The 27,964-nt window shown below is 34.5% G+C and overlaps 4 protein-coding genes across 4 annotated transcripts; all 4 read left to right on the top strand.

The window, feature by feature from the left end:
- The first annotated feature begins 7,685 nt into the window (after positions 1–7,685).
- LOC132309630 (agamous-like MADS-box protein AGL62) lies at positions 7,686–8,381 on the top strand. The gene has a single exon (XM_059807921.1). The coding sequence runs from the start codon at positions 7,686–7,688 to the stop codon at positions 8,379–8,381; it is 696 nt and encodes a 231-aa protein (XP_059663904.1).
- Positions 8,382–12,211: 3,830 nt separating this feature from the next.
- LOC132309629 (agamous-like MADS-box protein AGL62) lies at positions 12,212–12,970 on the top strand. Its single transcript, XM_059807920.1, has one exon. It carries the CDS (start codon positions 12,212–12,214, stop codon positions 12,968–12,970), a length of 759 nt encoding a protein of 252 aa, XP_059663903.1.
- Positions 12,971–15,791: 2,821 nt separating this feature from the next.
- LOC132310318 (ribonuclease 3-like protein 3) lies at positions 15,792–17,718 on the top strand. The gene is made up of 3 exons (XM_059808503.1): positions 15,792–16,778; positions 16,957–17,103; positions 17,259–17,718. Exons 1-3 carry the CDS (start codon positions 16,350–16,352, stop codon positions 17,505–17,507), a joined length of 825 nt encoding a protein of 274 aa, XP_059664486.1. The 5' UTR covers positions 15,792–16,349; the 3' UTR covers positions 17,508–17,718.
- Positions 17,719–19,382: 1,664 nt separating this feature from the next.
- LOC132309628 (uncharacterized) lies at positions 19,383–23,116 on the top strand. The gene is made up of 2 exons (XM_059807919.1): positions 19,383–20,308; positions 23,035–23,116. The coding sequence occupies exons 1-2, from the start codon at positions 19,383–19,385 to the stop codon at positions 23,114–23,116; spliced, it is 1,008 nt and encodes a 335-aa protein (XP_059663902.1).
- Positions 23,117–27,964: the final 4,848 nt, after the last annotated feature.

The following is a 27,964-nucleotide window of genomic DNA, read 5'->3' as shown; positions in this document are numbered from 1 at the left end:
GAGATTCAACATTTATTAATTTGTGAAATTAATAAATGTTGAATCACCAATTTTCTTAATCAAAAGACTAATTATAACTTGGTGTGTGTATAGATATCTAGCTAACACATGAAGTGTAACGTCCACACATATATAAATATTATATATATATAAGCAAGGAAATTAAGAAAATTGACGACAAACTCTTCCAGTAATTGCGAAGTCATCGCTTGTTGTGTAATGGATTGGATCCTGTGGGTACTCTTCGCTTCTGTGACTCGAAATCTCTAGCCACCGGAGCACTCACTGAAGGATTAAAAACTTGTTGTTTTCCGGCGGAGAGACTCCGGCCGGCGTGGACCATCATCGGGGTAAAGAAGAGGAGAGAGAAAATGAAAAGGGTGAGGTGAAAGCGATTCATGTCAGAAAGAGAATGAGAATATACTCGAGGAAGATGGAGATAGAAAGGCAAAGTGGTGTCAAAACTGGTTATTTATATATATACATATACACTATATAGATATAGATGGTTGGTCCATTTGATTTGAAGTTGTGGTGGACACACATAAGTTTAGTTTGTGTCTTCGTAATTTTTATTACCGTTTGATCTTTACCCACTACAAATCGGACGGAGGAGGGTGTTGTGACGTGGAAATTTGGACCCATTGGGTCCAGCATGGGATCATTAGATGAGAGTGGCGGTTGGGGGTGGTGGTGGAGGTCACAATTCAATTGGACGGTGACGCAAGGGTTTGAAAAATGAAATATATATGAGCTTTATGTGTGAAAACTTGGAATGCAAGTGAAGGCTGTATAACTTTGAATTCTAAGAATCAAAAATACCCTTAATCTTTCATACTTAATTAATAATATATGACAGACTATTGGTGATAATTATATATATATATACAAGTCCAAAGATGTAGAACAGAAGCAAACTAAATCGACCATTTACGGTACGGTTCAGCAATATTTATTTTAAAGGTTGAGTTGAATTTGATTTCACTGATTTTAGCAATTTAGTTCAGTTCATTTTTATTATTTTTAGAATTATTAAAATCGATTTAATTTAGTTATGATCAGGGTGAAACCAGTGTGTGTTCAGGAGCACATGCCACCCTATGTATATATATGATTTTTATTTTAGTATTATATATATATATATATATATATATATATGTATGTATATTATATTATATATATATATATATGTATGTATATTATATTTCCTAAAATTGTTAGTTTTCAAAATTTTTTTAAACCTTTTCTGTTTTTTCTGGTTTACTTTTTAAATTTTTTAATTACTTTTTAAAAAAGGTTAAATTCCCTTTATTAAACATCTTCTAATTTGCTTCCTTTAAAATTCATTTTTCTTTCTCTTTTCTTCTTCTTATTTTTATTTTTTTTTTTAAAAAAATCCCCCTACGTTTCTTGAACTCCAATCCGGACTCCGCCTGACTATTAAGCATCCCAAATTCAGATCAAACTAAACTGTATGCACTTTTAATAATATTTATTTGCATTATCTTGTGTACGCCTGACATTTTTTAGATGTTGGGGAGATTGATTGTATAAAAACTTAAATTTTATACAAAATAATTGTTCTAAACTCTTGCATTTTGTCCCTATAAATTTTTACCATTACGGCAAGACTCGTTTTGATGATGACGACATTCAAAAGTAGGGGTATTTTGGTCATTGAAAAGTCAAAATCAGATGCCGACGCTCTCAATTAGTCTTGTTGAAACAAGAAAATAATTCATGCCGGCATAGTTAAATTAATGTTTAAACTTGTGTATACTTTGATGGTTGTCTTAATTCACCAAATAGTCAAGTGCTAATAAATATATATATATAAATTAATGTTTAAACATGTGTATACTTTGATGGTTGTCTTAATTCACCAAATAGTCAAGTGCTAATAAATATATATATATATATATATATTTATATATACACAATACAGACTTTGTTGCCTGGTCAATGATAACATCTCGCAATTATAAAATAATGTAGCCGGAAACCAATAAAGATACATTCTAGGAAATTGGAATCTTTCTTGGCAACGTTGAAAATGACTTTTTGCAGATCATGTTCATATCAAAATAAGAAATTTACTTACCCAAAAACGAAAAGAAAAGAAATTTGAACAAAAAAGAAATCAAACAATTATAATATTTACATGGATATAAACAACTATACACATATTCATATAGAGAATGTACTACGAAGGATTTTGGATTGCCTCCGGAACTATTTAATGATTACATCAAATCAATTTTAATGTTAAACATTACTTAATAAATTAGTTGGTAAAACGCTTAATTTCTTGAAAACGGTATGCCCTATTCAAATCCCTCTTCCCTTGCTTGACAAAAAAAAAAAAATCAATTTCAACGCTTAGTTATTTTTCTCTAGTTTCATTAGAATTAAAAGGTGCATGTATCTTGTATTTGTAATCAAGTAATATATAGGAATGATCACAATAATAATTACTACCTCATTTTCTCATACCTAACACAAGAATTGAGTTCTGAATTTTTTTAGTCTGCATATTGAAGTATGCTAAAATTTTCAAATCTATTAACTAAAATAGTAAGATTCTTTTGGCCTAGTTTTATAATTACTACCTCAGTTGAAGTCATAATAATTGGTTCAGTTTTTTGAGATTTTTTTATTTTTATTTTTTTTTCTGAGAATTAAAATTTTAAAAATTATATAAAAATCTGTTTGACTTTTCTAAAAATCGTTTTTGAAAACTTAATTAAGAAAAATAACTTGAAAACTATCTTTTCAAACTCTCTAAAATATAACTTTACCAAGCATAATTCTCATTAATGGAAAAATATGTGTGTATCTCTATCTATGGGTGAGAAAGATCTTCTTTCATTATTTTAGTCTAATATGTACAGATAATTCAAAGATGGTATTGAACCCAAATCACATCCTTTTGACAAATGAACCACCCCAAAACCATCATCAAACAAAAGACACCATCATTTATGAAAATGGAAAAGACACCCTCATTCTGACTGAAAATTGAATATTAACTCGTATATAGACAAGGAGGGGAAAGTGACATCTTCATCATATATATATATATATATATATATATATATATATATATATATGCCAAGTATCTTAATACACCTTAATCTAGAAACATGGATAACGTGGGATAAATATATACATTATGCTACTCATTTTAAAATAAAAAAAATAAAAAATGAAAGGTCAAGGGTTACCACTTTCCTGGTAGTACGGAATGGTGTTGTGATAATTATTCTCTCTTCCAATCACAACAAAAATTCATTGATGTTGCCCACATATATGCACAAATTGTGCACCCATGTTTATTTACTTTCAAGGTTGTGCTTATTTATCTCTCTCTCTCTCTCTCTCTCTCCACACACACATATAGAGATTAAATAGGCAGTTTATATATATAATGGTGAGATTTCACTTTTAAGCCAGTGAATTTAAGATCATCCAGCACTAAATTGTGATATATACTATGATTACCTTGGGGTTTGCCGTGGCCTAATATGTTTAAAATCAATTGATCATTAATTATATCTAAATTCTGCACAATTAATCATCCACAAATAAAGACTACTGTCACTAACTAGTATTATTTTCTTTAATAAGTAATTAAAATTTTTTTTTGGGTAATAATAAGTAACTGATTGTTCAAATTTTAATTATAAAAAATCAAATAAAAGCATAAAAATAGATGGTTCTTTAATATAATGGTCTCTAAATTGACTGAAATTAGATGGGTACTGTTAAAATATGAAATCCTCAAATTTCCAAATATGACATCAAAGTTTGACATTACTACTTCCACTTAGTGTAACCCACCGCACCAAAAAAAAAAAAAAAAAAAAATTTCCCTGCACTTTCTTCTACCTTTATGTCACTTGAATACATAGATAGCATTAGACATTTTCTAGTGTTACATTAATGGATGCCACAATGTCTAAATGTTAATTAGTCATGCTTCTTGATGATGGTCTCGACCACTCGAGATAGATATAGCCATGTTACTGATCTCTCTAGAGATAGATATATAGTCCTGATCTCCAATACTTGTAGCCCTAAGACACACACACACACACACACACACACACAGAGCTATCTATAATATATCATTACTAATATAATGTTAATGCATGGTGGTACCACCGGGAAAGTGGCCATGCTGTTTTGAACGCTAGAGAGAGAAAGAGAGAGAGAGAGAGAGAGAATTGAAAAGATTAGTGGTGGTCAAATTTGGTGTTAAGGTCCCTTGGTTAGATTGGGTGTGGCATCAAATTCTATATATCCTGTTAGATCTCATTAAAGGCATCTTTTACTTTGTGTGGTGTTTGTCTATGAGTTCACTTGAGTGTAATGCTGAACTAATTTTATATTTGTCCCCTTGATTTAACGATTAACGACCAAATATCACATTATTGGAGTTGCATTATTGAGGCTTCAACGGGACAGCCGCTCAATCCATCGTGCAAGGACACGGAGTGAAACAAATTTACATTTTATGTATTTATGTTGCGTTTTAAGTATTGAATCGGCACTTTAAATTTGAATTTGAAAAAAATTTAATTAAAATTTTAAATTAAATTTGTTTCGATTCTAAATTCAAATCATTAATTCAGTGTTCCCAAACATAAGTATTATTAAAATATGAAAATAAAATAAACATTTATTGCAATAAACCCAAGTCACTAGAAATGTTTCAAGCGTATTCTGTTCAAAAGCTAAATGAGATATAGCATAAGTATGGGTTTGGATTTAGTATATGTACAGCTTATTTATCTCTGGATAATTGACTTAAAAGAAGAGGTAAGTACCATGGCAAGAGGAACACCAACACCAAACGAAATTGGTATTATCCTCGTATTAATAATATGCAAATGAAATTCACTATACGTGAAATTGGTTTCACGGTTCATAATTTGATTATGATTCGATGACATAGTATGCCCAACTCGTTGAAAAAAATAATTCTATTACACAGTCTTAGACTTAATAATTGCCACTTGAGACAGATATAAGGTAATGATTGATCCTTGTAATACTTTATAGGGATAGCAGTTTAAGCCGAAATCCATTAAATCGTTCAAACTTGTCCACTAAAATTAAATCATTTAGACACCCAAATTTAAGTGAGTAAATAACAATAAGTAAAAAATGATTTGGACATCCAAATTTAAGTGAGTAAATACCAATAAATAAAAAATGAGTAGGCATACAATTCAATGGTCAATAATGGGTTAAGAATGAATACCCATCTTAACCCACTCAAATAAAATCCTATTTTCTTTCTCCTCCATTTCCTCCATATCCTGTCTATCTACTTCTCTTTTATCCTTTTCATTATTTTCACTTTTTTTTCTCTCTTCCCTGCATTTTTTATTTATTTATTTTTTCTGCGTTCTCTCACCTCACTGCTTCTGTTTTTGTTTTTTGCATTCTCTCTCCTTGTTGGTTCGGTGTTTTTTTTTTTTCTTCGCGTGATAGCTCTCTCTCTCTCTCTCTCTCTCTCTTTCTCTCTCTCCACTTTTCTTTCAAATTTTGTTTTATTCCTTAAATAAAAACCAACAATTAATTAAAACTCTTATTCAAAATTCCTTTTTTTAAATATATGTAGTTAATATTGTTGAGTAAGTTCTATAGTAACTTTTCCCAAAGTAAATTTTTTTTAAAAAATTATAATGCTTGAAATCAAAAAATAAATGTAAGAACAAATTATTAATTTTTTTTTTTTTTGCCATGGATAGTAGGAAGGTAAAAAATTTGCAAAAGTAAAAAATAAAAAATAAAAAAAAAATTGAATGGATTAACCCGTTTTGACCTGTCCATTTGAGCCATTATCCATTCATAACTCACTATTAGTAAGTTGAGAATGAGTTACTGACCCATTTCAAACTCGCCCAAAGCCCATCCAAATCCACCCAATCGTCACCCCTAATTAAATAGTATACTATTTAGTTTGTTTCGTTTCTCCTTATTAAGAACATGGATAGAGTGGGTTGATGTCAATTCTTGTTCCAAAGAACTGTAAAGAACATTTTCCTTTTATACTTCATACACCATTTGAGTAATTCGTTGGTGAGAAATGTAATCCTTAAAATATGGTTGGGCAGTATGAAAAAACAAAAAAAAAAAAAATGTGGGCTGGATTGTTTTGTTTTTCTTTGTTCGGCTTTGGGCCTTGTTGGGCTGAGCCCAGTTGTCTCCTTTGTTGTTTGTTTGTCGATAGTATTACTATTCATTTACCGAGGAAAAAAATAATAATAAAAGGAAGAACCCTAATTGTCTCCACATATGTCATATACCATAGCTACATGATAGGCCACATCACCCAATTAAGAATTGGGAATCCCCTCGCAACTACGAAATCACAACAGTCCTAATCTTCTTCACCATTAAACCTTCCTCTCTACTCAAATTCAGACATCCAATTGATTTCGGTTCGCACCCAAAACCTTAAAAAACATAAGTAAAATAAAATTGAAGGAATTAATTAATTTTTGGAGTCTGTGGTTATGCAATGAGCAGGATTATTCTCATATTTTAATTTTAATTTTTTTTTTTTTAATGATATTTGATGGTAAGTGCAAAACTAAATAAGTTTCCAAAAATAATGAAAATAAATATTAGTATAGTAAGAGCAAAACTTAGTAAGTTTTTTATTTTTATTTTTATTTTTATTTTTATTTTTTCATTATTTCTGGAAACTTACTAAATTTTGATCTTACCATCAAATATCATTAAAATAAAATTAAGAAAGTAAAATAGCGCTATTCTCATATTTTAATTTTATTTTTATAATATTTGATGGTAAGACTTAAAATAATTAAGTTTCCAAAAATAATGAAAATAAAAATTAGTACTAATCTTTATTTTCATTATTTCTAGAAACTTACTAAATTTTGCTCTTACCACAAATATCATTAAAATAAAATTTAAAAAGTAAAATATGAGAATAATGTTACTCATTACACCACCAGTGACACCATCGCACTAAGTTTCAAAATTTTTTTTTTAATTATTATTATTTTTTGGGAAAATTACATATAAATGGAGTCAAAGTTCCATATTTACTTAGAGGCTGAGTCAAAGTTCCATATTTCTCTAAAATGGATTGCTGAGGTGGCACATGGTTTTTTACTGTTTAGAAATTGTGATGCCTAAAATACCCTTCCGCGAAGGTACTACTTTTTCTTCGAAGGTACTACTTTTTTGAACTGAAGGTACTACTTTTTGGCGTCCAGGTACCATATTTTTTAAACACCCGCGAAGGTACTACTTTTTCTCCAAAGGTACTACTTTTTTGAACTGAAGGTACTACTTTTTTGCACTGAAGGTACTACTTTTTTGTTAGGGAAGGGCATTTTAGGCACCACAATTTTCTAAACAGTAAAAAACCATGTGCCACCTCAGCAATCCATTTTAGAGAAATATGAAACTTTGACTCAGTCTCTAAGTAAATATGGAACTTTGACTCCATTTATATGTAATTTTCCCTTATTTTTTTAATGTATTGTTACGTTACTTTTAAGGGTAATTTTGACAATTTGCTTTTTGCCTTTTTATTTATTTATTTTTGTCTATATATGTACAGAGAGAGAAAGAGAGAGAGGGAAAGAAAGTGTATTCTCTTATAGTGGGAGGAGAGGAGCTAGGGTTTGGATTCAGCAGTAATGGAGAACAAGCCGAAGAGACACAGCAAGGGTCGACAAAAGATGGAGATGAAGAAAATAGAGTGCAAAAGCAACCTACACGTGTCCTTCTCGAAACGCCGGACAGGTCTCATCAATAAGGCCAGTGAATTGAGCGTCGTGTGTGGTGCGGAGGTAGCCGTTGTAGTCATGTCACCTGCCGGAAAGATCTACACCTTCGGCAGCCCGTCCCCGGACACAGTCGTCAATCGCTTCCTCGCCCAATACCCTAATCCTAACCTTAATTATTCCACACATGATCATGACGATAATAAGCTCGCAGTGCAATTACAAGTTAGCAAGAACAATTATTTCAAGGCTTTGGGTGAGTTAGAAGCCAGGACGGGGAAAGGAAGACCGAGTGAAACAGGGTATTGGTGGGAAGATCCGATTGATGAATTAGGGTTGCAGGAGCTTGAGCATTATATTGCTTCGTTGGAAGTTTTGAAGAAGAATGTGATGAATCAAGCTGATAAAATGGCAATGGCCATGAATCAAGCGGCGGATCATATGGCAATGGTCAAGAATGAAGCGGCGGATCAGATGGCAATGGCGAGGGCTTCTTCGTCCACTACTCTTGAGGCTTTTGATTCTTTTGATCAGAATCTTCCGATGGAAGGCACTGGTTTTGGTAATGATTTTGGTATTGATTTTGGTAACTTTGATTTGGGTTATTAGGATTTGTATGTAAATCTTAACTTTGAGAAGGGTATGCTAGGGTTGACTTTGTTTTTATTAAATTTGGGTTATGCAAGAATGTAACTTTATATGGAGAGCTTGACTAAAACTAATTAATATCAGTGATATTAAATTGAAGCTTTTTGGATGATATTAATACCCATTGATATGTGTATTAGAGGAAGTTAGCTTTTAGTTTTTTCATGTATGTCATATGTAATAATATTAATCAAATTAAAAAGAAATTTTCTGTGCTTATTGATTGTAGCGGGGTGCAAAATTTTTGTGATTTCAGATTCTGTGCTTGCAGATCGATTCCATGCTACATTTCTGGGTCACGAATTGTTACGATGCGTAGGGTGCACAGTGCTTCTAGGCTTCCTCCAAGTCATCAACCGTGTCCTTTAATGGAAACAAAAATAAAATTTATTTCGAAAAAAAATCATTTTAAAAATATTTTGATTCTGTTTAGTTAATTTATTTGAAATTAATTGTCAAAACATTTTAAAGATACAATATAGGTTTCAAAATATATTTTAATAATCAATAATATATTTTAATAATCACTTTGCTTATTTATCAAGAAAGAGAAAACGTCTACAAGTGGTTGTTTGGGCCACAGGTGCCCAGCCCACAAATCGATTTCTTAGACCACGGGCTAATGAATAGGGCCCAAAAATTATTACGGGCCTTTCAATTTTGTATGTTATAGAAGTGGCCGGCCTCCACTCATCATGGATTGAAAATTAAAGTGTTAAATCCTTTAAAAAAAATAATTCCTCTACTTTTAAAATTGTTCATAAAATTTCCACTAATATCAAATACGTCACTAAACTAAACTAAACCCGTTAAATGGTTGTGAAATGTTAAATTTAACATTTCTAATTAATGTTAAATTAAAATTTTTAAATTTTAAAATTACAATATCTATTGCACTACTGAAAACCAATTTTTGAGCAATTGCACTTGACTGGATTTATATTGAAAATTTTCAAGTACTGCATCTTAATTCAAACTTATCCAAACAAAATCTGTAGGACTAATATGAATTAAAAAACTAAACTTGACTATCATCGATTCAAGCCCATTCCTATCAAGTGAACTTATTACATATTTATAAAAATAAAAAAATAAAAAGGCTAAATTTGACATTTCACGGGCCCATTCACGATTTTGAAAGTAAAAAAAAAAAAAAAAATTATAATTTTAACTCAAAAATATATTCACACTACTCTGTGTGAATGCAATTGTATGTGTCTTGAAGGCACCGAAATTAGACTGAAATAATCTGGGGAGGAAAAGTATATGTCCTTTTTCCAAAGAACCGATCGTTAACATTGGTGCTAGAGGTTTATACATGAATGAATGAAATGAAAAACTCTGTATCTTTCTTTGGAATCATCGTACACATTGCTGTACTTTATTTACATTTTTGTCTGCTTATTTGATTCATGTTTATTGATTTTGACAAGTCTACGCTGACTTGTCGCAAGTTCGCAACCGGCCATTACGGTCTAAAGTATTGCATTCTTTTTTTCTTTTCTTTTTTCGTAATTCTTAATCTCCCGCTAAACCTATGTTTGGTAGGGTAGAAAGGCAGAGAGAAAAAAGCAAGAATGGGAGTCTTGCTATTTAACCTGACAAATAAAAATTTATTATTATACAGTTTATGTGTCAAATATAATAAGAATAATTTTAAAATATAAGTTAATTAACTATTTAAAAATTACCTATATTTCTATTTTTTTTACAAATAAAAATAAAAAATCCTATCAATGCTCTAGGATTTCATCTTAATATTTTTTTTAGAGTAACGATAATCTGAACAAATTGGTTTACTCCTAGTCAGAATCTTGTGTAAATGTCACGTAATTACCTAAATTGTTGATATTTTATTTGGGTGCTAAAGATACAAAAAATAAATATGGGAAGAAGTTGAAGAAGTTTTGACGACCCCGACTATCTCTCTGGTTTCTTCATTCCTCTTAGTCATTCTGCTTCCTTGATTATTTCTTTTGCATTCACTTTGTAATGAATTTTTGAAGTTTTTTTTTTTTTTTTTTTTAAGCAAACATATACATTTATATGTATTTTCCTTTTTGATTTTATGAATCAATAGAGACTTCTCAATACTTTGTTTTCCCTTTAATTTTGCAAAGCGGAAAAGAGAGAACCGTGAGTCAAGAAGAGAAATGGAGAAATCAGAGAGATAGAGGGGGGTTGTCAAAACCTCTTTAGCTTCTTTCCATATTTATTTTTGTTATCTTAGTCGCAAATAAAATATCAACGTGACATTTACACGTAGGATTCGAATTAAGAGTAGGCAATTTGATCGAACAGAATATCATTACTCTCTTTTTTTCTTTTTCTTTTTTTTTTTTTTTTTTTTTTCCCCTGCGTTATAACTTTATAAGTATGTCTAATCCCATTGCCACATCATCACCCCCATTTTAGTTTTGGTTTTGCTGTTAGCTTTGATTTGTTTCTTTATGTTGTTTATAGTTCTCGTGCCAAGCTTTTGCTTGTTTGCTTTGTTTCTTCTATATATTGCAGCTTGGTGTCGGAGACTTTGGAGTTCATTTGTACATTCTAGCTTGGTGTCGGAGACTTTGGAGTTCATTTGTACATTCTTTTCATTATATAAAAACTAACCTTTAACTAAAAAAAAAAAAAAAAAAAAATTCATTATCCCCGCCTACTAAAACAATGACAATCATTCCCTAATCATATAGAAACAGAGCTCAATAATTAAGCGAAGAATTCTACAGTAAATTTGAATTTTATTAAATAAGAAGAAATCAATTATCTTTTCTACTTTTTTTCTATTAAAAAATTAAAGTCAAACCCTAACCACCTCTTATGTACAACTCCAGACAACTGTCCCTTTTTTTTAATTTTATATCATCTCTGTTTTCCTTTCCTTTCCTTTCCTTTATAAGAAAAACTTGGGCGTGACTCAAAGGATTTTGGGTTCTAGATTCCTCTTGTTGTCAGCCTATTAATTTTCTAACTAATCACAAGTTCATCTTTATCTCCTCTCTTGTTTTTGCTTAATTATTTTGCATTGCTTGAGGCTCATGGAGGACAACGAAGGACAAGTTCTGAAATGAGCAGCATTATTCTCATATTTTAATTTTTAATTTTTAAATTTTATTTTTATGATATTTGATGGTAATAACAAAACGAAGTAAGTTTTCAGAAATAATGAAAATAAGGAACAAATATGGTAAGAGCAAAACTTAGCAAGTTTTTTATTTTAATTATTTCTGCAAACTTAGTAAATTTTGCTCTTATCATCAAATATCATTAAAATAGAAAGTAAAATATGAGTGAGAGTTTATTGCGCGGCATTCTCAAGGTTTAATTTTTTTATTTTATTTTTATGATATTTGATGGTAAGAGCAAAGCTAAGTAATTTTTCAAAAATAATGAAAATAAAGATTAGTATGGTAAAAACAAAACTTAGTAAGTTCTTTATTTTCATTATTTTGGAAAACTTACTAAATTTTGCTCTTATCATCAAATATCACTAAAATAAAATTCAGAAAGTAATATATGAGAATAATGCTACTCATTGCACCACCCGTGACACCGTCACACAAAGTTTCAATTTTATTTTACTTATTTATTTTATTTTTTTATTTTTATATATAATTATATAAAGAATTGTTCTGTTATGACTCTTAAGAGTAATTTTGACAATTTACTTTTTGCATTTTTAATTTATTTTATTTGTTTGTCTATATATATAGAGAGAGATGGAGAGAGAAAGAAAGAGAGTGTATTCTATTATAGTGGGAGGAGAGGAGCTAGGGTTGGATTCAGCAGTAATGGAGAACAAGCCGAAGAGACACAGCAAGGGTCGACAAAAGATCCCGATGAAGAAAATAGAGGGCAAAAGCAACCTACACGTGTCCTTCTCGAAGCGCCGGACAGGTCTCATCAATAAGGCCGGTGAACTGAGCATCGTGTGCGGTGCGGAGGTTGCCGTTGTAGTCATGTCACCTGCCGGAAAGATCTACACCTTCGGCAGCCCGTCCGCCGACACAGTCGTCAATCGCTTCCTCGCCCAATACCCTAATCCTAACCTGGATTCTTCCACAATGTCAGCACATGATCATGACGATAATAAGCTCAGAGTGCAATTACAAGTTAGCAAGAACAATTATTTAAAGGCTTTGGGTGAGTTAGAAGCCAGGACGGAGCAAGGAAAACCGAGTGAAACCAGGTGTTGGTGGGAGGATCCGATTGATGAATTAGGGTTACAGGAGCTTGAGCATTATATTGCTTCGTTGGAAGTTTTGAAGAAGAATGTGATGAATCGAGTGGATAAGATGGCAATGGTCACGAATCCAGCGGATCAGATGGCAATGGTCATGAATCAAACGGCGAATCAGATGGCAATGGTCAAGAATGAAGCGGCGGATCAAATGGCAATGGCGAGGGCGAGGGCTTCTCCGTCCACTACTTTTGAGCCTTTTGATTCTTTTGATCAGAATCTGCCGATGGAAGGCACTAGTTTTGGTAATGATTTTGGTATTGATTTTGGTAATTGTGATTTTGGTAACTTTGATTTGGGTTATTACTAGTTTAGTTTATTGGATTTGTATGTAAATCCTAACTTTTGAGAAGGGTATGCAAGCTAGAGTTAACTTTAAATTTGGGTTATGCAAGAATGTGACTTTACACGGAGAGCTTGACAGATGTGTTTGAAAGAATATGGTATAAAATTAATTAATAGCAGTGATATTAAATTGAAGCTTTTTGGATGATATTAACACCCATTGATATGTGTATTACACGGAGAGCTTGACAGATGTGTTTGAAAGAATATGGTATAAAATTAATTAATAGAAGTGATATTATATTGAAGCTTTTTGGATGATATTAATACCCATTGATATGTGTATTAGGTTTTTTCTTATTACAACATTAATGAACATTACTCGAGGAAGCAAACTTATAATTTTTCCGTGTATGTCATATGTAATAATATTAATCTAAAGAGTCCTGAGGAAAAATAATTCACACTTTCTATATAGACTAATCTAACGGTCATTTTACAAACCCACCTATGACCTTTCCTTTTAACACAAAACACCCTATTTTTAGTTTGTATAATTAATTTTACCATTACCACCTACTGTAACAATAAAAGGTAATTATCAAAATAAAAATAGGCTTGATAGTGTCTGGTTGATAGTGTTTGGGGTGTCTGGTTTTTCTTCAGTTTTTATTTTAAACCAACTTTGAATGAGAAATCAAGGAGTAAGATCACTTGGGAGAGTAATGGGCATGGTGGGTATGCTAAATTAGACTTGAAGCTTGATGTTTTCATGGTTCAGCATGATATGGAGAATATGTATATGTGGGTTTTCAAGGGGAGGTCTGAAAATGTATTGGAAAAGATGCAACTGAGATGTTAAGTGGTGTGCACGATTTCGGGATTAGAGGTGTTTCATGTTGTTTCAGAACCAAAGCTCTCATGGAAAGAAGTATTATTGTTATAGTTATTTGTGCGTATATGCGTGTGAATAACAATATTATACAACTGAATAATGGAATCATGTGACATTGACTTTATTCAAAATTGTTAAAGCTTAAACTAAATTTCAATGAAAACAAAAAATTTAATTTCTTCGTAAAGGAATGAAACTTAACAAAATTTAAAAACATTTAATTCTCAAAGCCTTAAAGTAAACTCTTCCGCAACAAATAAAAGTAAAGCTACTGGTATTAATTTCTTTTCAAAGGTTTCTATTTTTACCTTTTATAATTACCTTTTATTGTTATAGTAGATGGTAATGGTAAAATTAATTATAGAAACTAAAAATAGGGTAGGTAATGGTAAAATTAATTATAGAAACTAAAAATAGGGTGAGAGTGGTTTTGTGTTAAAAGGAAAGATCATGGGTAGGTTTGTAAAATGACCGTTAAATTAACGGTGCATATAAAAAGTGTGGATTATTTTTCTTACTTCATAAGGAGCAAGAGATCAGGACTCTAATCCAATTAACTTAATATATTAGCTTTTGATTGTTGCTGGGTGCAAAATTTTTGTGGTTTCAGATTCTGTGCTTGCAGATCAATTTCTGGGGCTCGAGTCTAGACTTCCTTCGAGTCACCAACCGTGTCCTTCAAGGGAAACAAAAATAAAATTTCTTTCCACTTTATCAAAGTATTGACTTTCAAAAAAATCATTTTAAAAATATTTTGGTTCTGTTTAGTTAAATTATTTGAAATTAATTGTCAAACATTTTAAAGATAAAATATAGGTTTCAAAATATATTTTAATAATCAAACTAACACTTCGCTTATTGTTAACATTTTGCTTATTCATCAAGAAAGAGAGAACGTCTAGAAGTGCCTAAAAATTATGACCACATATGCAGTCGTCGGTCTAGCCATGCAACCAAGAAATGGGACGGTCCAAATCCAGTTGTACACGCCGGACCTGTCAATTTTTTCCAGACAATTGTGGGTGTGTTAACCCTTTTCTCTCTCTAAAACTCTTCACTTTTCTCTCTCTAAAACATACCACGAGTAAAGCAATGAAAACCAAATTTTGAGCAATTGCACTTGACTGAATTTATATTGAAAATTTTCAGCTGCATATTCAAACTGATCGAAACCAAATTTATACGACTAATATGAATTAAAAAACTAAACTTAGAGTATCATAAATCCAAGCCTATTCCTATCAAGTGAACTTATTACATTTTCTTTTTTTTGAAAAAAAGGGGTTAAATTTTATATTTAACGACCACCCATGGGTGGTCACACGTTTGAAGTAATTTAATCAATTTTGTTAGTTCAGTGACTTATGTAATTCTAATTAGAATTTTATATACGATTTTTAAAAGTGAAGGAAAATTTTATGATTTTAATCAAAATAATATTCATACAATAACTGTATCTTTCTTTGCAATCCTCGTACACATTGTTATACTTTCTTTACACTTATATATATATATATATATATATTGATTTTGACAAGTCTACGTTGACTTGTCGCAACCGGCCATTACGGTCATTCTTTTTTCATACATTCTAGATCTCTCGCTAAACCTATGTTTGGTATGGGGAAAGGCCTATGTTTTGATGGTGGAAAGAAAAAGAAAAAAAACAAAGAGTCTTGCTGTTTAGCTTGACAAATAAAAATTTATTACTTCATTGAGTTTATGTGACTGTTTATGTGTCAAATACAATATGAATAATTTTAAAATATAAGTTAATTAAATATTTGAAAAATTACCTATCTTTCTATTTTTTTTTACAAATAAAAGTAAAAAATTATATCAATGCCTCAAGATCTTAATATTCTTTGTTGGCAATTAAAGTTTGAATCACCATTAATTTTAATATATATATATATATATATACACGAATATGATTGTTATGCAAATGATTTATCTAATTCTCCTAAACAAAAACAAGGAGATAAATTTAAAGAAGAAAGATTGAAAAGCATTACAGCCTTTGGCAGTGAAAATTACAATTTTGTATAAATAAAATTTTTATATTTCAGTACCATGAAAACAAAGAAAAGGATGAGAAAAAATGTAGGGCGGCACCTATAAATCGAAAAGAGAAGGAAAGGAATTAACTAAGAAGTCAATTTTCTTGGATCTCTACTTTTTTTTTTTTTTTTTTTTTTTTCTATTAAAAAATAAAAAGTCAAACCCTAACCGCGTCTAATGTACAACTCCGGATAACTGTCTCTTTTTTATATCCTCTCTCCTTTCCTTTATAAGAAAAACTTGGGCGTGACTCATAGGATTTTGGGTTCTAGATTCCTCTTGTTGCCAGCCTATTAATTTTCTAACTACTCACAAGTTTACATCAATATCAACGACCGCATATATATATATACACACACACCCATATAACTAGCTATAGGACTACATCGATCAAAGTTCATTTTTATCTTCTCTATTGTTTTTGCTTAATTTTCACTGTTTGGGGCTCATGGAAGATAAGGAAGAACAAGTGCTCACTTCATTACAAGATTTGTATATACAAGAAGAAGAAGATGAACAAGAAGCAAAGGAGCCGACTCCGATTATAGAAACAGAGTCAATTCCGAATCTGGCGGGAGTTGAGGAGATAATAGGGTACAGTTTCAATGACAAAACTTTGTTACAACAAGCTTTCACGCATCATTCATATGACCACCAAGAAAGTTGTTCATCCTATGAACGACTCGAGTTTGTCGGCGACGCCATGCTGAATCTCCTTATCGCGAGAGAGCACTATTTCTTCTACCCTGATCTGCCGCCGGGAATGTTGACTCGCCTCCGTTCTGCTAATGTCAATACGGAGAAACTCGCACGCACGGCGGTCAACCATCAATTGCACTTTTATTTACGGCACAGGAAACCCCTACTTGATGGGCAAGTAAGTCCAGATTTTTTTTTTATTTTTTTATTTTTTTAATACGACACGGATATACTTATCCTTTTACATTTATTTCTTTAGGATTAATTAAAAATTAAAAAAAATCTATTTCAATTTTTTTTTTTTTTTTTTTTTTAATGATATTTGGTTTGTGAAATTAATACAATAAATTGTTCAGATTCGCGAATTCACGAATGCAATTTCGGATTATCCTCTGCATTCCAGTGGGTTGATTAAAGCACCAAAGGTCCTTGCTGATATAGTTGAATCCGTAATAGGGGCCGTTTTCGTTGACAGCAATTCCTCTTTGGATACTACATGGAAGGTTTTTTCCTTGCACAATCTCTATTGATTTAAATTTTTATATTTTATCCCACAATTTTTTTTTTTTTTTTTGGCATGTACATTATAAATACTAAATGATATGATATTGTTGTTAAAAATTGATCGACGTAGTTTTATATATTTCTAATATTGTAGGTAGCCAAGAGTTTGTTGGAACCTTTGATCACACCAGATGAATTGCAATTACATCCTGTTACAAAGCTGTACGAGCTATGCCAAAAGAATAGATCTGAATTGCAATTTGTAGATCTATGGAAGGAGACGGGAGCTATTGAAGTTTTCGTAGACAATAAATTTGTAGAAAAAGGCGTATACAGGCCAAAGAGACTAATTGCGATAAATCGAGCAGCAAACAATGCTTATAACGAAATTGTGAAAAATTGAAGGACTATAGTCTGTAGTTTTTGTTGGATTGAGTTGATTAGTATTGTTATATTCTCACTGTATATGGCTTGGGTTGAGTCAGGTTAATTTTCAAGCTTTTGGTTGTGGCTTTTCCTCTAACTATGGCTTGCATTAAACTGGGGATCTATATAATATATATATGTACTTTTTGAACTTAAATGTTTTCATACTTCTTGTGATTTGCATTGGATTGAGCTTAATTTTGCTATTTCCATTAATTGCTTGCCTAAATATTTTTATTTGTTGTAACACTGTGGTGAATTAGTTTCACAAAGTCAGATCAGGAATTTGGTTCAATTTAAAATAGAATTTTTCATAAAGTTTTCAGCTTTAATAGGTGTTGAGACTTAAGAGTAATGATACATTACAGGGTCTGAGAGTGTCAGATTCATCAGATTAAATTTATCACACGTCTTCTCTTAATCACATAACTAAAACAAAGCTGAAAATCAGGATAAACTCCACTATCTTTGATAAGGATAAAAATGCGTCCTCCCTTTCGTGTTGGAAAAGTATGAGGAATACTACTCCTTCTTCAATACAACTTGACACCCCTATAAAGAGGGCTTTCGGGTTAATATAAATGGTACAACACAAATCCCTAAGAAATCTTTTAACCTTTTTCCTCCCTTTTGATCTAGCACTGACTTGATCGTCGGAGGCTCTTAGGCCGGTACCACACCGGTATCCGATCACCTTTTTCTTCTTTTTTCAGGTACGACGTTGCTTTAGGTCGCCGCGGAATCCCACATCATCAGTTGGCGCCGTCTGTGGGAAGAGATACTAGTTTCCTAGAATAACAATGATGTTGCGATCCGGAGTCAATCTTGGAGAAGGAAGTCAACACCCCTCGCGTCTTGATGGAGGAGGCCACCACAACCAATCACATGATGATAGCAGCCACCATTAACTTGATGGCGAAAATCAGTCGCACGGTAATGACAGTCACCATCATGAGTGTGGTAACAATGATCGTCAATTACACCATGACGACAACCAACCCCACCTAGGGGATGACAGCCTCGCCTGAGGGGAGAACATTCTGAGCACACATCCCATCATGAGAGCGTGTCAAGGCGCACTCCGGAAGAAGGGGAGCATGTTGCAGCATTAGAACAACATGTTCAGAACCTTAGTCAAGGTATGAACCAGTTGGTCCAACAAAATGGAGTAATCATGTGGCATTTAACTATCCCTACAGCACCCGTCGTGGAGGGTAACGATGATGATGACAGAGTTAGGCACAACCATGCGGGAGGTCGATGAAGAAACCGTCATGCTTCCACGGCTCGTTCTCAACGACAGAATATTTTCGGTGCACGGACACCTCGTCACCGAAATGATGTATTTAATGCCGGAGAACGCACCGAAGCTACCCACGTTGATCAGCAGATCCAGGATCTCAGGTTGCAAGTTGATGGGATGGCTTAAACCTTGAAAGGGAAAGGTCCCGCCACAGTTGATGACCTTGTTCAAAAGACGAATCTACCTTTCAATCCTCGAGTGATGGCTCTCCCATTGCCAAGGAAGTTCAAGATGCCCCATCTTGAGAGTTTCGACGGAACCCGTGACCCCATCGATCACCTGAAAACTTTTAAGTCACTGATGAACTTACAAGCGGTCCCAGATAAGATCATGTCTAGGGCGTTCCCTACCACCCTCAAAGGATTAGCCCGTGTTTGGTTTAATAGATTGAAGTCGGGATCTATTAGCAATTTTGAAGAACTTAGTAAGCAGTTCATAGGGCATTTCATTGCAGGGAGACGACACCGAAAATTGGCTACTTATTTGCTGAATGTTAAGCAAGACAAATGGGAGGTGTTACGTGACTATATTGGTTGATTTAATACAGAGATGTTGCAAGTCGATGAGGTGGATGATAAGGTTGCTTTTACAGCCTTCATGGGAGGACTACAATCCTCCAAGTTCCTTTTTTCTTTATCTAAGGACCCACCAAACAGTATGGCAGAATTATTTATTAAGGCCCAAAAACATATGAATGCCAAAGATGCTATGAATTCTAGGAAGGGCAAAGAAGTCGACGACAAGAAAGGAGATAAGAAGAGGTCAGCCCCTTTCTCTAAAGACGAAAAAGATTCCAAGTTCAAAAGGCCTGATAGGTCCCGTAGAGTCCCTAGAGGGCGAGATAGCTACACTAACTTCACTCCCTTGAACGCTCCTATTATTCAAATCTTAATGCAGCTCCAAGACGACCATACCTTGAAGTGGCCCCCTAGGTTAAAGTCAGATCCGACAAAAAGGTCTAAGGACAAGTATTGCTGGTTACATAGAGACCATGGGCATAATACCGATGATTGCTTCGACTTGAAAAGCCAAATTGAGAGCCTAATTCGTCTGGAGAAGTTACATGGGTACACAGCAGATCGTGAGAAGGGTACTGGTCAACCTATTCGCGAGAATAGAGAGAATAATCCCCTTACCCACCCATTGGGTGAAATAAGGGTGATTTCCGGTGGACTCGCGGGAGGGGGAGAGTCAAGCTCGGCACGAAAGGCCCACGTTAAGAGAGCTAGGAGCTCCATAGGAGTCAACAAGGTGGGGATATCCAAACCCCAAACGAAGTTCCCGAAACGAGAAGGTGAGGTCATCACTTTTTCGGAAGAAGATGCCAAGGGAGTTCAGCAGCCGCATGACGATCCATTAGTGGTGACAGAAGTCGTGGCCAACTACACAATCCATCGAGTACTAATCGACAATGGTAGTTCAGCTGACTTGTTATTTATTGATGCTTTCGACAAATTGTGTATTGGCAGGGGAAGGTTAAGGCCAACAAAATCCCCTTTCGTTGGTTTTTCTGGAGAAAAAGTCTTTCCCTTGGGAATAGTTACACTTCCTTTGACAGCCGGGACCGGACCAAAACAAATATTAGTAATGGTGGATTTTTTTGTGGTAGACTATCCGTCTACTTACAATATAATATTAGGGAGAACGGCTCTAAATACTATGATGGCCGTTACTTCCACATACCATTTATTGATGCGTTTTCCTACAGAGCAGGGTATTGGTGAATTAAGAGGTGACCAAGCAACAGCGAGGGAATGCTACGCCACCACTTTAAAAAGAAAATAGTTGGAGGAAGCATTGGCCATTGAGACACCAGAAGGTTTAATGGACAAGGAGCCTACTGATAAGCGCCGAATATTGTATATTCAAGCGCCCTAAATTGCATTAGTTAAGTTCTTTATTTGTGTATTTTATATAGATTATCTCCAATTGTATGTTTTTGCACATTTTTAGGTCCATTGGCCAAAAAGAAGCAAGAAGGATGCTTTGTGGAGTTTTGAACATCAAAGGTGCCAATTCTGAAATTCTGGCAGCAGTGAAGCCTGAACTTTGTTCACCATTTTGACCTACCAAACTCAAGAACTGGACTTCTATCATAACATGAAAGATTTAGAGCTCTGAATCAGTTTTCCAAATCTTCAAGCGGTTTGTCATTCGGAGTTCGGATCAGAGAGTTATGATCTTGTTACCAGAGGTGCGCAGAACTGCCTGGCAGCAATGAAATTCTGCCTTGATCTTCCTTTTCGACCAACTATCCTTGAGAATTGGATCTCCACCAAAACATGAAGTTTTTAGAGCTCTGAATTAGCTTTCCAAAACTTCAAACGGTTCATCATTTGGAGTTCAGAGCGCAAAGTTATAGCCGTTTTACCAAAGTAGGTCCGGGCGGAGCAAACCAAGCATAGGGCATTCTGGCCAATTTTCGAGTGCTCGAGGCCTTATTTCGAGTGCTCGAAATTAGGGCAGATTGCTTCACGAGATCAGCAGTGGAGTCAGGACTTTGCTCGCCATTTTGACCCAGAAAGCTCGAGAACTGGACTTCCATCATAACATGAAAGATTTAGAGCTCTGAATTAGCTTTCTAAATCTTCAAACGGTTCATCATTCGGAGCTCGGAGCAGAGAGTTATGGCCTTGTTACCAGAGGTGCGCAGAACTACCTGGCAGCACTGAAGTACTGCCTTTCTCCTCATTTTCGACCAACCAGACTTGAGATTTGGGTCTTTATCAAAACATGAAGTTTTTAAAGCTCTGAATCAGCTCTCCAAATCTTTAAACGGTTTGTCATTTGGAGTTTGGAGTGCAATGTTATGGCCATTTCATCAAAGTAGGTCTGGGCGGAGCAAGTGAAGCATGGAGCTTTTTACACTAAATTCGAGTGCTCGAGCCCTATTTCGAGCACTCGAAATTTGGGCAGTTTGCTCCACGAGATAGCCCACTTGTGCTCTGAAATTTCCAATTTTGGATGGCCCTCTTTATGAGGTGGTTGGGGATGTTTTTTGGAGGAGAGAGAGGGTTTTGTTGGAGGACAAAAGGCTACCAAAGGCCACACATTTCATATCATATATTCTAGCAAGATTAGAGGAGAGAGAAGAGAGCAAAGGGAGAGAGTTCTTCAAGCTTGAAGAAGGGAGCACGAAAATGGAGGAGGTCTTCAAGCTTCTTCCTTCTTCCATTGCTCCTATGGGTAACTAAATCTTCTCTAGGGAGGTGATGAAGCCTCCCCTTTTGATCATGTTCTAGATTAGGCTATACTTTTGGGGACTATAATGTATAATGTATGGTAGTTTCATAGTCTAAGAGCATATTCCTTCTTGTAATGAATTTTAATGTGTAAATGGTTGATGTAAGTTCATTGTCATATCTTTGATGATTCTTGAATCAATCTTATTGCTTTTATTTTCATAGTGACAATGAAAATATATAGACTATGAATGTTTTTCAAGGCATGTTGATTTTGAAACTTGATATTCCATTGCTTAGGTACCTCCTTTGATGGTTTATACTTGATTCGTACCTTCATGTGCTTCACCATTTGATTGAAAGCTTGATGGTCTTTTGCTTGAGATAGTGTATTTGATTCTACACCTTAGTTTAAGTAGTTCAACTATGGTAGCTTTTGATGGATCATTCTTGTTTTGATTAAGTGAACTTCTTGATAATTATTAAGCAACGGAGTTGCTTCATATTTCTTGACCATTGCATATATGCTATTTATCCCCAAATTTAGACCTAATCTAGCATGTACTAAGGGTGTAGTGTGGATTCATCTCCCTAGTCTTTTCTACTTGTATCTCACTTCTTCAATTTCATTGCAATCTATTGTTTTATGCATTTTAATTTCTTAGTTTAGTGACAAACACACAAACCCTTTATGAACACCCCTTATCACTCTAAAATGACTCTAGACACTTAAATTGCCATAGATTAGCGCAGTCCCAGTGGTTCGACTTACCCGACCAATAGCCCTATTTTACAATGATTCGTGCTATTGCGAAGGTTGATGTTTAATTGACCAACCGATCACCTACTCAAAGGGAGGAGCCCACTCAAAGGGCAAAACCAATAGAAGACCTTGTGGAGATAGATTTGGATGAAGAGGGAACTGGGAAAAAGGTGAGTATAGGGTCACTACTTGACCCACTCATCCGGGATTCACTCGTTCAACTTCTCAGAGGTAATAAAAACGTGTTTGCATGCAGGCGTGACGACATGCCGGGCATCGACCCCTCTGTTATGCAGCATCGGTTTAATGAGGATCCATCATTCAAGCCAATCAGATAGAAAAGGCGAGTGTTTGCCCCAGAGAGGAACCGTGCTATATCCTAAGAGGTCGAGAAGCTCCTGAAGGCTGATTTTATTCCAGAGGTACAATACCCCCACTGGCTCTCAAACGTGGTCCTGGTCAAAAAGGCAAATGAAAAATGGAGGCTTTGTGTGGATTTCACAGATCTAAATAAAGCCTGCCCAAAGGATAGTTTTCTTTTACTGAGGATTGACATGTTAGTTGAAGCGACGACAGGACATGAGTTACTGAGTTTCATGGACGCTTACTCTGGATACAATCAGATCCCCATGTATACTCCTGATAATGAAAAAACTTCTTTTATCACTGATAGAGGTCTGTATTGCTACAAGGTAAAGCCGTTCGGATTGAAGAATGCTGGTGCCACCTATCAAAGACTAGTTAACATAATGTTTAAGCAATAAATAGGCAGAAACATGGAAGTATATGTGGTTGACATGTTGGTAAAGAGCTTCAAGGCTAAGGACCATTTAGTTGATTTACAGGAATCTTTAGATGTGCTTAGGGCACATAAGATGCGGTTGAATCCAAACAAATGTGCCTTTGGGGTATCCTCGGGAAAGTTTATAGGGTATATGGTAAGTCAACGAGGAATCGAGACAAACCCTGAGAAGATTCGAGCAATACTAGATATGAGATCGCCTACCTCAACCAAGGAGGTCTAGAGGCTGGCAGGAAGAGGGGCAGTATTGAATAGGTTAATCTCCCAAGCCATTGACAAGTGCCTTCCTTTCTTTAAGATATTAAAGAAAGCCTTCGAGTGGACCCCCCAATGCGAGCAGGCATTTATAGGGCTCAAAAACTATCTTAGTTCACCACCGTTGTTGTCCCGAGCAATTCCTGGAGAAGAATTGTACCTTTACCTAGCAGTTTCCCCTGTGGCGGTAAGCTCAACATTGATAAAGGAAGAAAGTGGTATTCAAAAGCCAGTGTATTATTGTAATACCCCTAATTTCAAAAGGATATTCTTGGTATTTAATTTATTGTTTAAATTGCATTTTTAATTGTTTAATTGTTTATTGGCGTGTTTATTTGCATTAATTGACGACTTGTTTTATTTAAGTGAATTGTTTTATTTAATGGTGGTTATGAGAATTAATTCATTATTAAATTGTATTTATTTTTCTGTAATTACATTAATTGGATTATTGGTATTTTCTTTCATTGGCGTAATTGTGTGAGTAAGTTAAATGCGTTAATTGAAATTTTGGGTTTTGTTTTATTTTTTCTTTACGTTGTAGCCGACTTAGTTCTCCGTCTCATATTACACTTAGGCTTAGGTTTAAGGGTGTCCTATAAATATATGTATTAAGTTCTGCCTAGGGTTTTAAAACCCTATTCATGACAGTGGAGATAGAGAGAGAATAGAGGAAGGTTTATAGTACTCGTAGTTCGCCGGAGAATTTAGGAAGACAACGGTGCAAGGTTTCGGATTGAGACCTAAAGGCAAGTTCTAATCCTAACTCTCTCCCTTTGGCTCATGTTCTTTACACGACTAATACAACTCCAGGAACAAATAAAGATTAAAATTAAACTGGATTGCATGTTTGAGATGCTTAAAACTGGACGTGTTTACAAGTTGTTTATTGTTTGTTTTAAATTCTTCCTTGCGTAACTTCTGTTTTAATTCATGTAAATTGATGTATAAAGAGATTAATTAGTTTGTAACACAATGGGGAAAAACTAAAATTAATCTGTTTGGATGGTTGAGTTGCTTTAAACAGTAGGTGATCATGAATAGTAAACTGCTCAGTTTAAATTCTTTATGCACAATGCATGTTTAAGTTGATGTCGATAATTGTATAAAGAATTTAATTGCCTGTTGAACATACTGGAACCTAGTTCAGACACCTAGAAACCCTAGGAATAGAGGACAGATGTTTGGAAAGTCGCCGAACTTGAAGACGAAGAGGGAACAGGAAGAGAGCCTGCTCCCGTTGGAAGGGAGCAAGCTCCTCTAAGCAAAGAGCAGGCTCCCTCAAGGAGGGAGCCGGCTCCATGCACTAGGGAGGCGGCTCCTTTGAATTTTTTTTTATTTTTCAGTTTTTCGGCGACTGTTTTGGCTACGGTGCTTGGATTTTGGGGTTTTCAGATTCGGGTAGAAGTTGTATTGGAGTGTTTAGAGATGTTCTAAGGCTTATTAAAAATTTAGAGAGTAGGCTAATGCAAAACAAACCAACTGAGTTTTATACTTGAATAGTAGGTAATTTTAAATAAATTACTTTACGATTTTCGGATGTAAAGGGTTTTAAATTGCTAAATCTTAGGATAGCAATTCTCAATGATGTGAATACAGTTATCATGTTTCAATAATCTCATATAAGCCTACGAATTTACAGATCTCTAGTTTGCTTGTTGTGGATAAATTGATAGTTACATATACTGGATATACTGTCAATTGTTGGAGTTTGTTGGAGTAGGTTTAAATCTACATCTTAATATATATATATATATATATATATATATATATATATATATATATATATCTGTTCTCTATCATGCCTAGTAGGGATTAAATGATGTTTACATGTACGAAATGAATCATCAATTATTAGACCTGGGGAAGTAATATCAATAAGTCTGTTAATTTATAAAACTTTATCATGCTTAGTATGGAACAATTGATGTTTATATTTAATATTTCTGTTATCAATTATGAGATTTATGGATTAGTTGATATTTACATTTATAGTCTGTACTATCAACTGCTGGATGTTTGGATTGTATGCACCGGTATGGGATAGTGGCATACTAGGGATGGATTATCTCAAATTTAAGTCCTACCTATTTTGGAATAAGGGTACGGATTATAAAAATAGAATCCTCCTTATATGCTAGTCTGTGTGGCTGAATAAGCTGAACGACTAACTGAATTTCTTATGGATGGATAGGATAGGATTTTTAAATATATTTTTATGGTACTGCAATATGTGCTTGAGCCTCAGAGTCGACGTTTAGGGAGCGTATATGCAGTAGGATGTGTAGCTGGCTATGTTGGTTGAGGTATACCCTGTTAGGCTTAGGTAGTCATGCCCACTCAGGTGCGTTTTGCATGTTGCCTTTTACACAGGTTGAGACCCTTATCATAGTCCAATGAGAGTCCCATAGTGTGGATATATAAATATGTACGGACTACATAGCTATTATTGAGTTGGTTAGGATGTACATGCGTATCGAGTCTCTGTTGGATTGTAATAGGATGGAACTTGTTCGTGGGCATGACGCACTTCTATTTTTCAGGTATTCGCCAGTTCCAGACTTAGACCTGATCGTGCTGAGCAGAGACTATCACTCACTCTTCCGATGACGTAGGACTTTTCTCCGTGGTTTAATTTTAGATGTTCTTTTAGTTATTTGCATTTCGGTTTGAATTTTCATATTAGGGGTCCAATGGATGGATTCCCGAGTTGTTATTATAATGGAGGTTTTGGATTATTGGATTTTAAGTATTAAATTTTTTAGGATTATAATTTAGAATTCTTTCAGCCTTTAATTATTTATTTCTCATTTTATATTTGTATTCTACGTTCATTTAAATACCAATTGTTTGATATTTCCCTCGGGTTTGGGCTTGGGTCTGATCAACTCATATCTCGAATTCGATGGGTATCATAATTACACTAGCCGAGTACTTCATGGAGCAGAAGAAAGGTATCCGGCAATAGAAAAACTAGCGTTTGCGTTGGTTATGGCAGCAAAGAAACTCAGACCATACTTCCAGGCACACACCATGATAGTACTGATAGACCAACCACTGAGGCAGGTCCTATACAAGCCAGAGACATCAGGACACCTTACGAAGTGGTCAGTGGAACTTGGTAAGTTTGGCATCAAGTACAAGCCAAGGGTAGCAATAAAAGGTCAGGCACTCACTGATTTTATGGCAGAGCTTTCTTTCCCTCAAAAGGAAGATGAACTCACAACCTCTAAAATGAATCCTGAGAATCAGACCAGTTAGGTGATGCTTAGTCACTTTATGTTGATGGGTTATTGACCGCCTGAGCTTGTGGGGTAGGTTTAGTGATTATATCGCCAGAAGGAGAGAATCTGAAGTATGTATGCACTTCAATTTGGATTCAAGCCTACCAATAATGAAGCAGAGTATGAAGCTTGATAGCAGGATTGAAGTTGGAAAAAGCTCTCAGAGTGCAACACTTGAATGTGTTTACTGATTCTCAATTAGTTGCAGGGCAAGTTCGTGAAGAGTACGAAGCCAAAGATGACAAAATGAAATTGTATCTACAAAAGGTAAGAGGCCTAATTGGTTACTTCAAGAAGTTCATGATCCAGCAAATACCCAGAATGGAGAATGAGAATACAGATGCATTAGCTCGACTAGCAACTGCAATCGAGCTTGAGAATACTAAGGCTATACCACTTGAGTACTTGGAAAAACCTAGTATATATGAAGAATGCAAGGAAATAAACCAGCTAAAACCAGGGTTGGAGTGGGCAAACTCAATAATAAAGTACATCATGGACGGGGAACTACCACAGGACCCTGTGGAAGCTCGAAAGGTCAGGGTCCGAGCACCCAAGTATACGTTCGTGAATGGAATTCTCTACAAAAGAGGCTTTTCTTTGTCTTTTCTACATTGTGTGTCAATTGAAGAAGTTCATTATATTATGAAGGAGATACACGAAGGTGTTTGTGGGAACCATGCAGGGGGCAGATCCTTGGCTAACAAGGCAATCCGCCAGGGCTATTATTGGCCTACTATGCAGAGGGATGCATTAAAATACTTGTAAAAGTGTGATAAATGTCAAAGGTTTGCCAATATTCCTAGACAACCCCCAGAGCAGTTAGTACCGATGTCCAGCCCATG

This window comes from Cornus florida, unplaced genomic scaffold (genome assembly GCF_030987335.1).
Source record: "Cornus florida cultivar Cherokee Brave unplaced genomic scaffold, ASM3098733v1 CherokeeBrave_3.0.0_Hap2_Chr05, whole genome shotgun sequence".
Lineage (NCBI taxonomy): Eukaryota > Viridiplantae > Streptophyta > Magnoliopsida > Cornales > Cornaceae > Cornus > Cornus florida.
Note: the sequence above shows the minus strand (reverse complement) of the source record. Positions and strands in the feature narration are given on the sequence as shown.

Excerpts from the sequence above, each read along its gene's own strand:
- LOC132309630 (XM_059807921.1), top strand. The coding sequence starts at position 7,686 with ATGGAGAACAAGCCGAAGAGACACAGCAAGGGTCGACAAAAGATGGAG.
- LOC132310318 (XM_059808503.1), top strand. The coding sequence starts at position 16,350 with ATGGAAGATAAGGAAGAACAAGTGCTCACTTCATTACAAGATTTGTAT. Across the intron at positions 16,779-16,956 it reads AACCCCTACTTGATGGGCAA|ATTCGCGAATTCACGAATGC; the intron begins GTAAGTCCAGAT and ends TAAATTGTTCAG. Across the intron at positions 17,104-17,258 it reads CTTTGGATACTACATGGAAG|GTAGCCAAGAGTTTGTTGGA; the intron begins GTTTTTTCCTTG and ends CTAATATTGTAG.
- LOC132309628 (XM_059807919.1), top strand. The coding sequence starts at position 19,383 with ATGTTGCAAGTCGATGAGGTGGATGATAAGGTTGCTTTTACAGCCTTC. Across the intron at positions 20,309-23,034 it reads TTGTGTATTGGCAGGGGAAG|GCGTGACGACATGCCGGGCA; the intron begins GTTAAGGCCAAC and ends GTTTGCATGCAG.
- LOC132309629 (XM_059807920.1), top strand. The coding sequence starts at position 12,212 with ATGGAGAACAAGCCGAAGAGACACAGCAAGGGTCGACAAAAGATCCCG.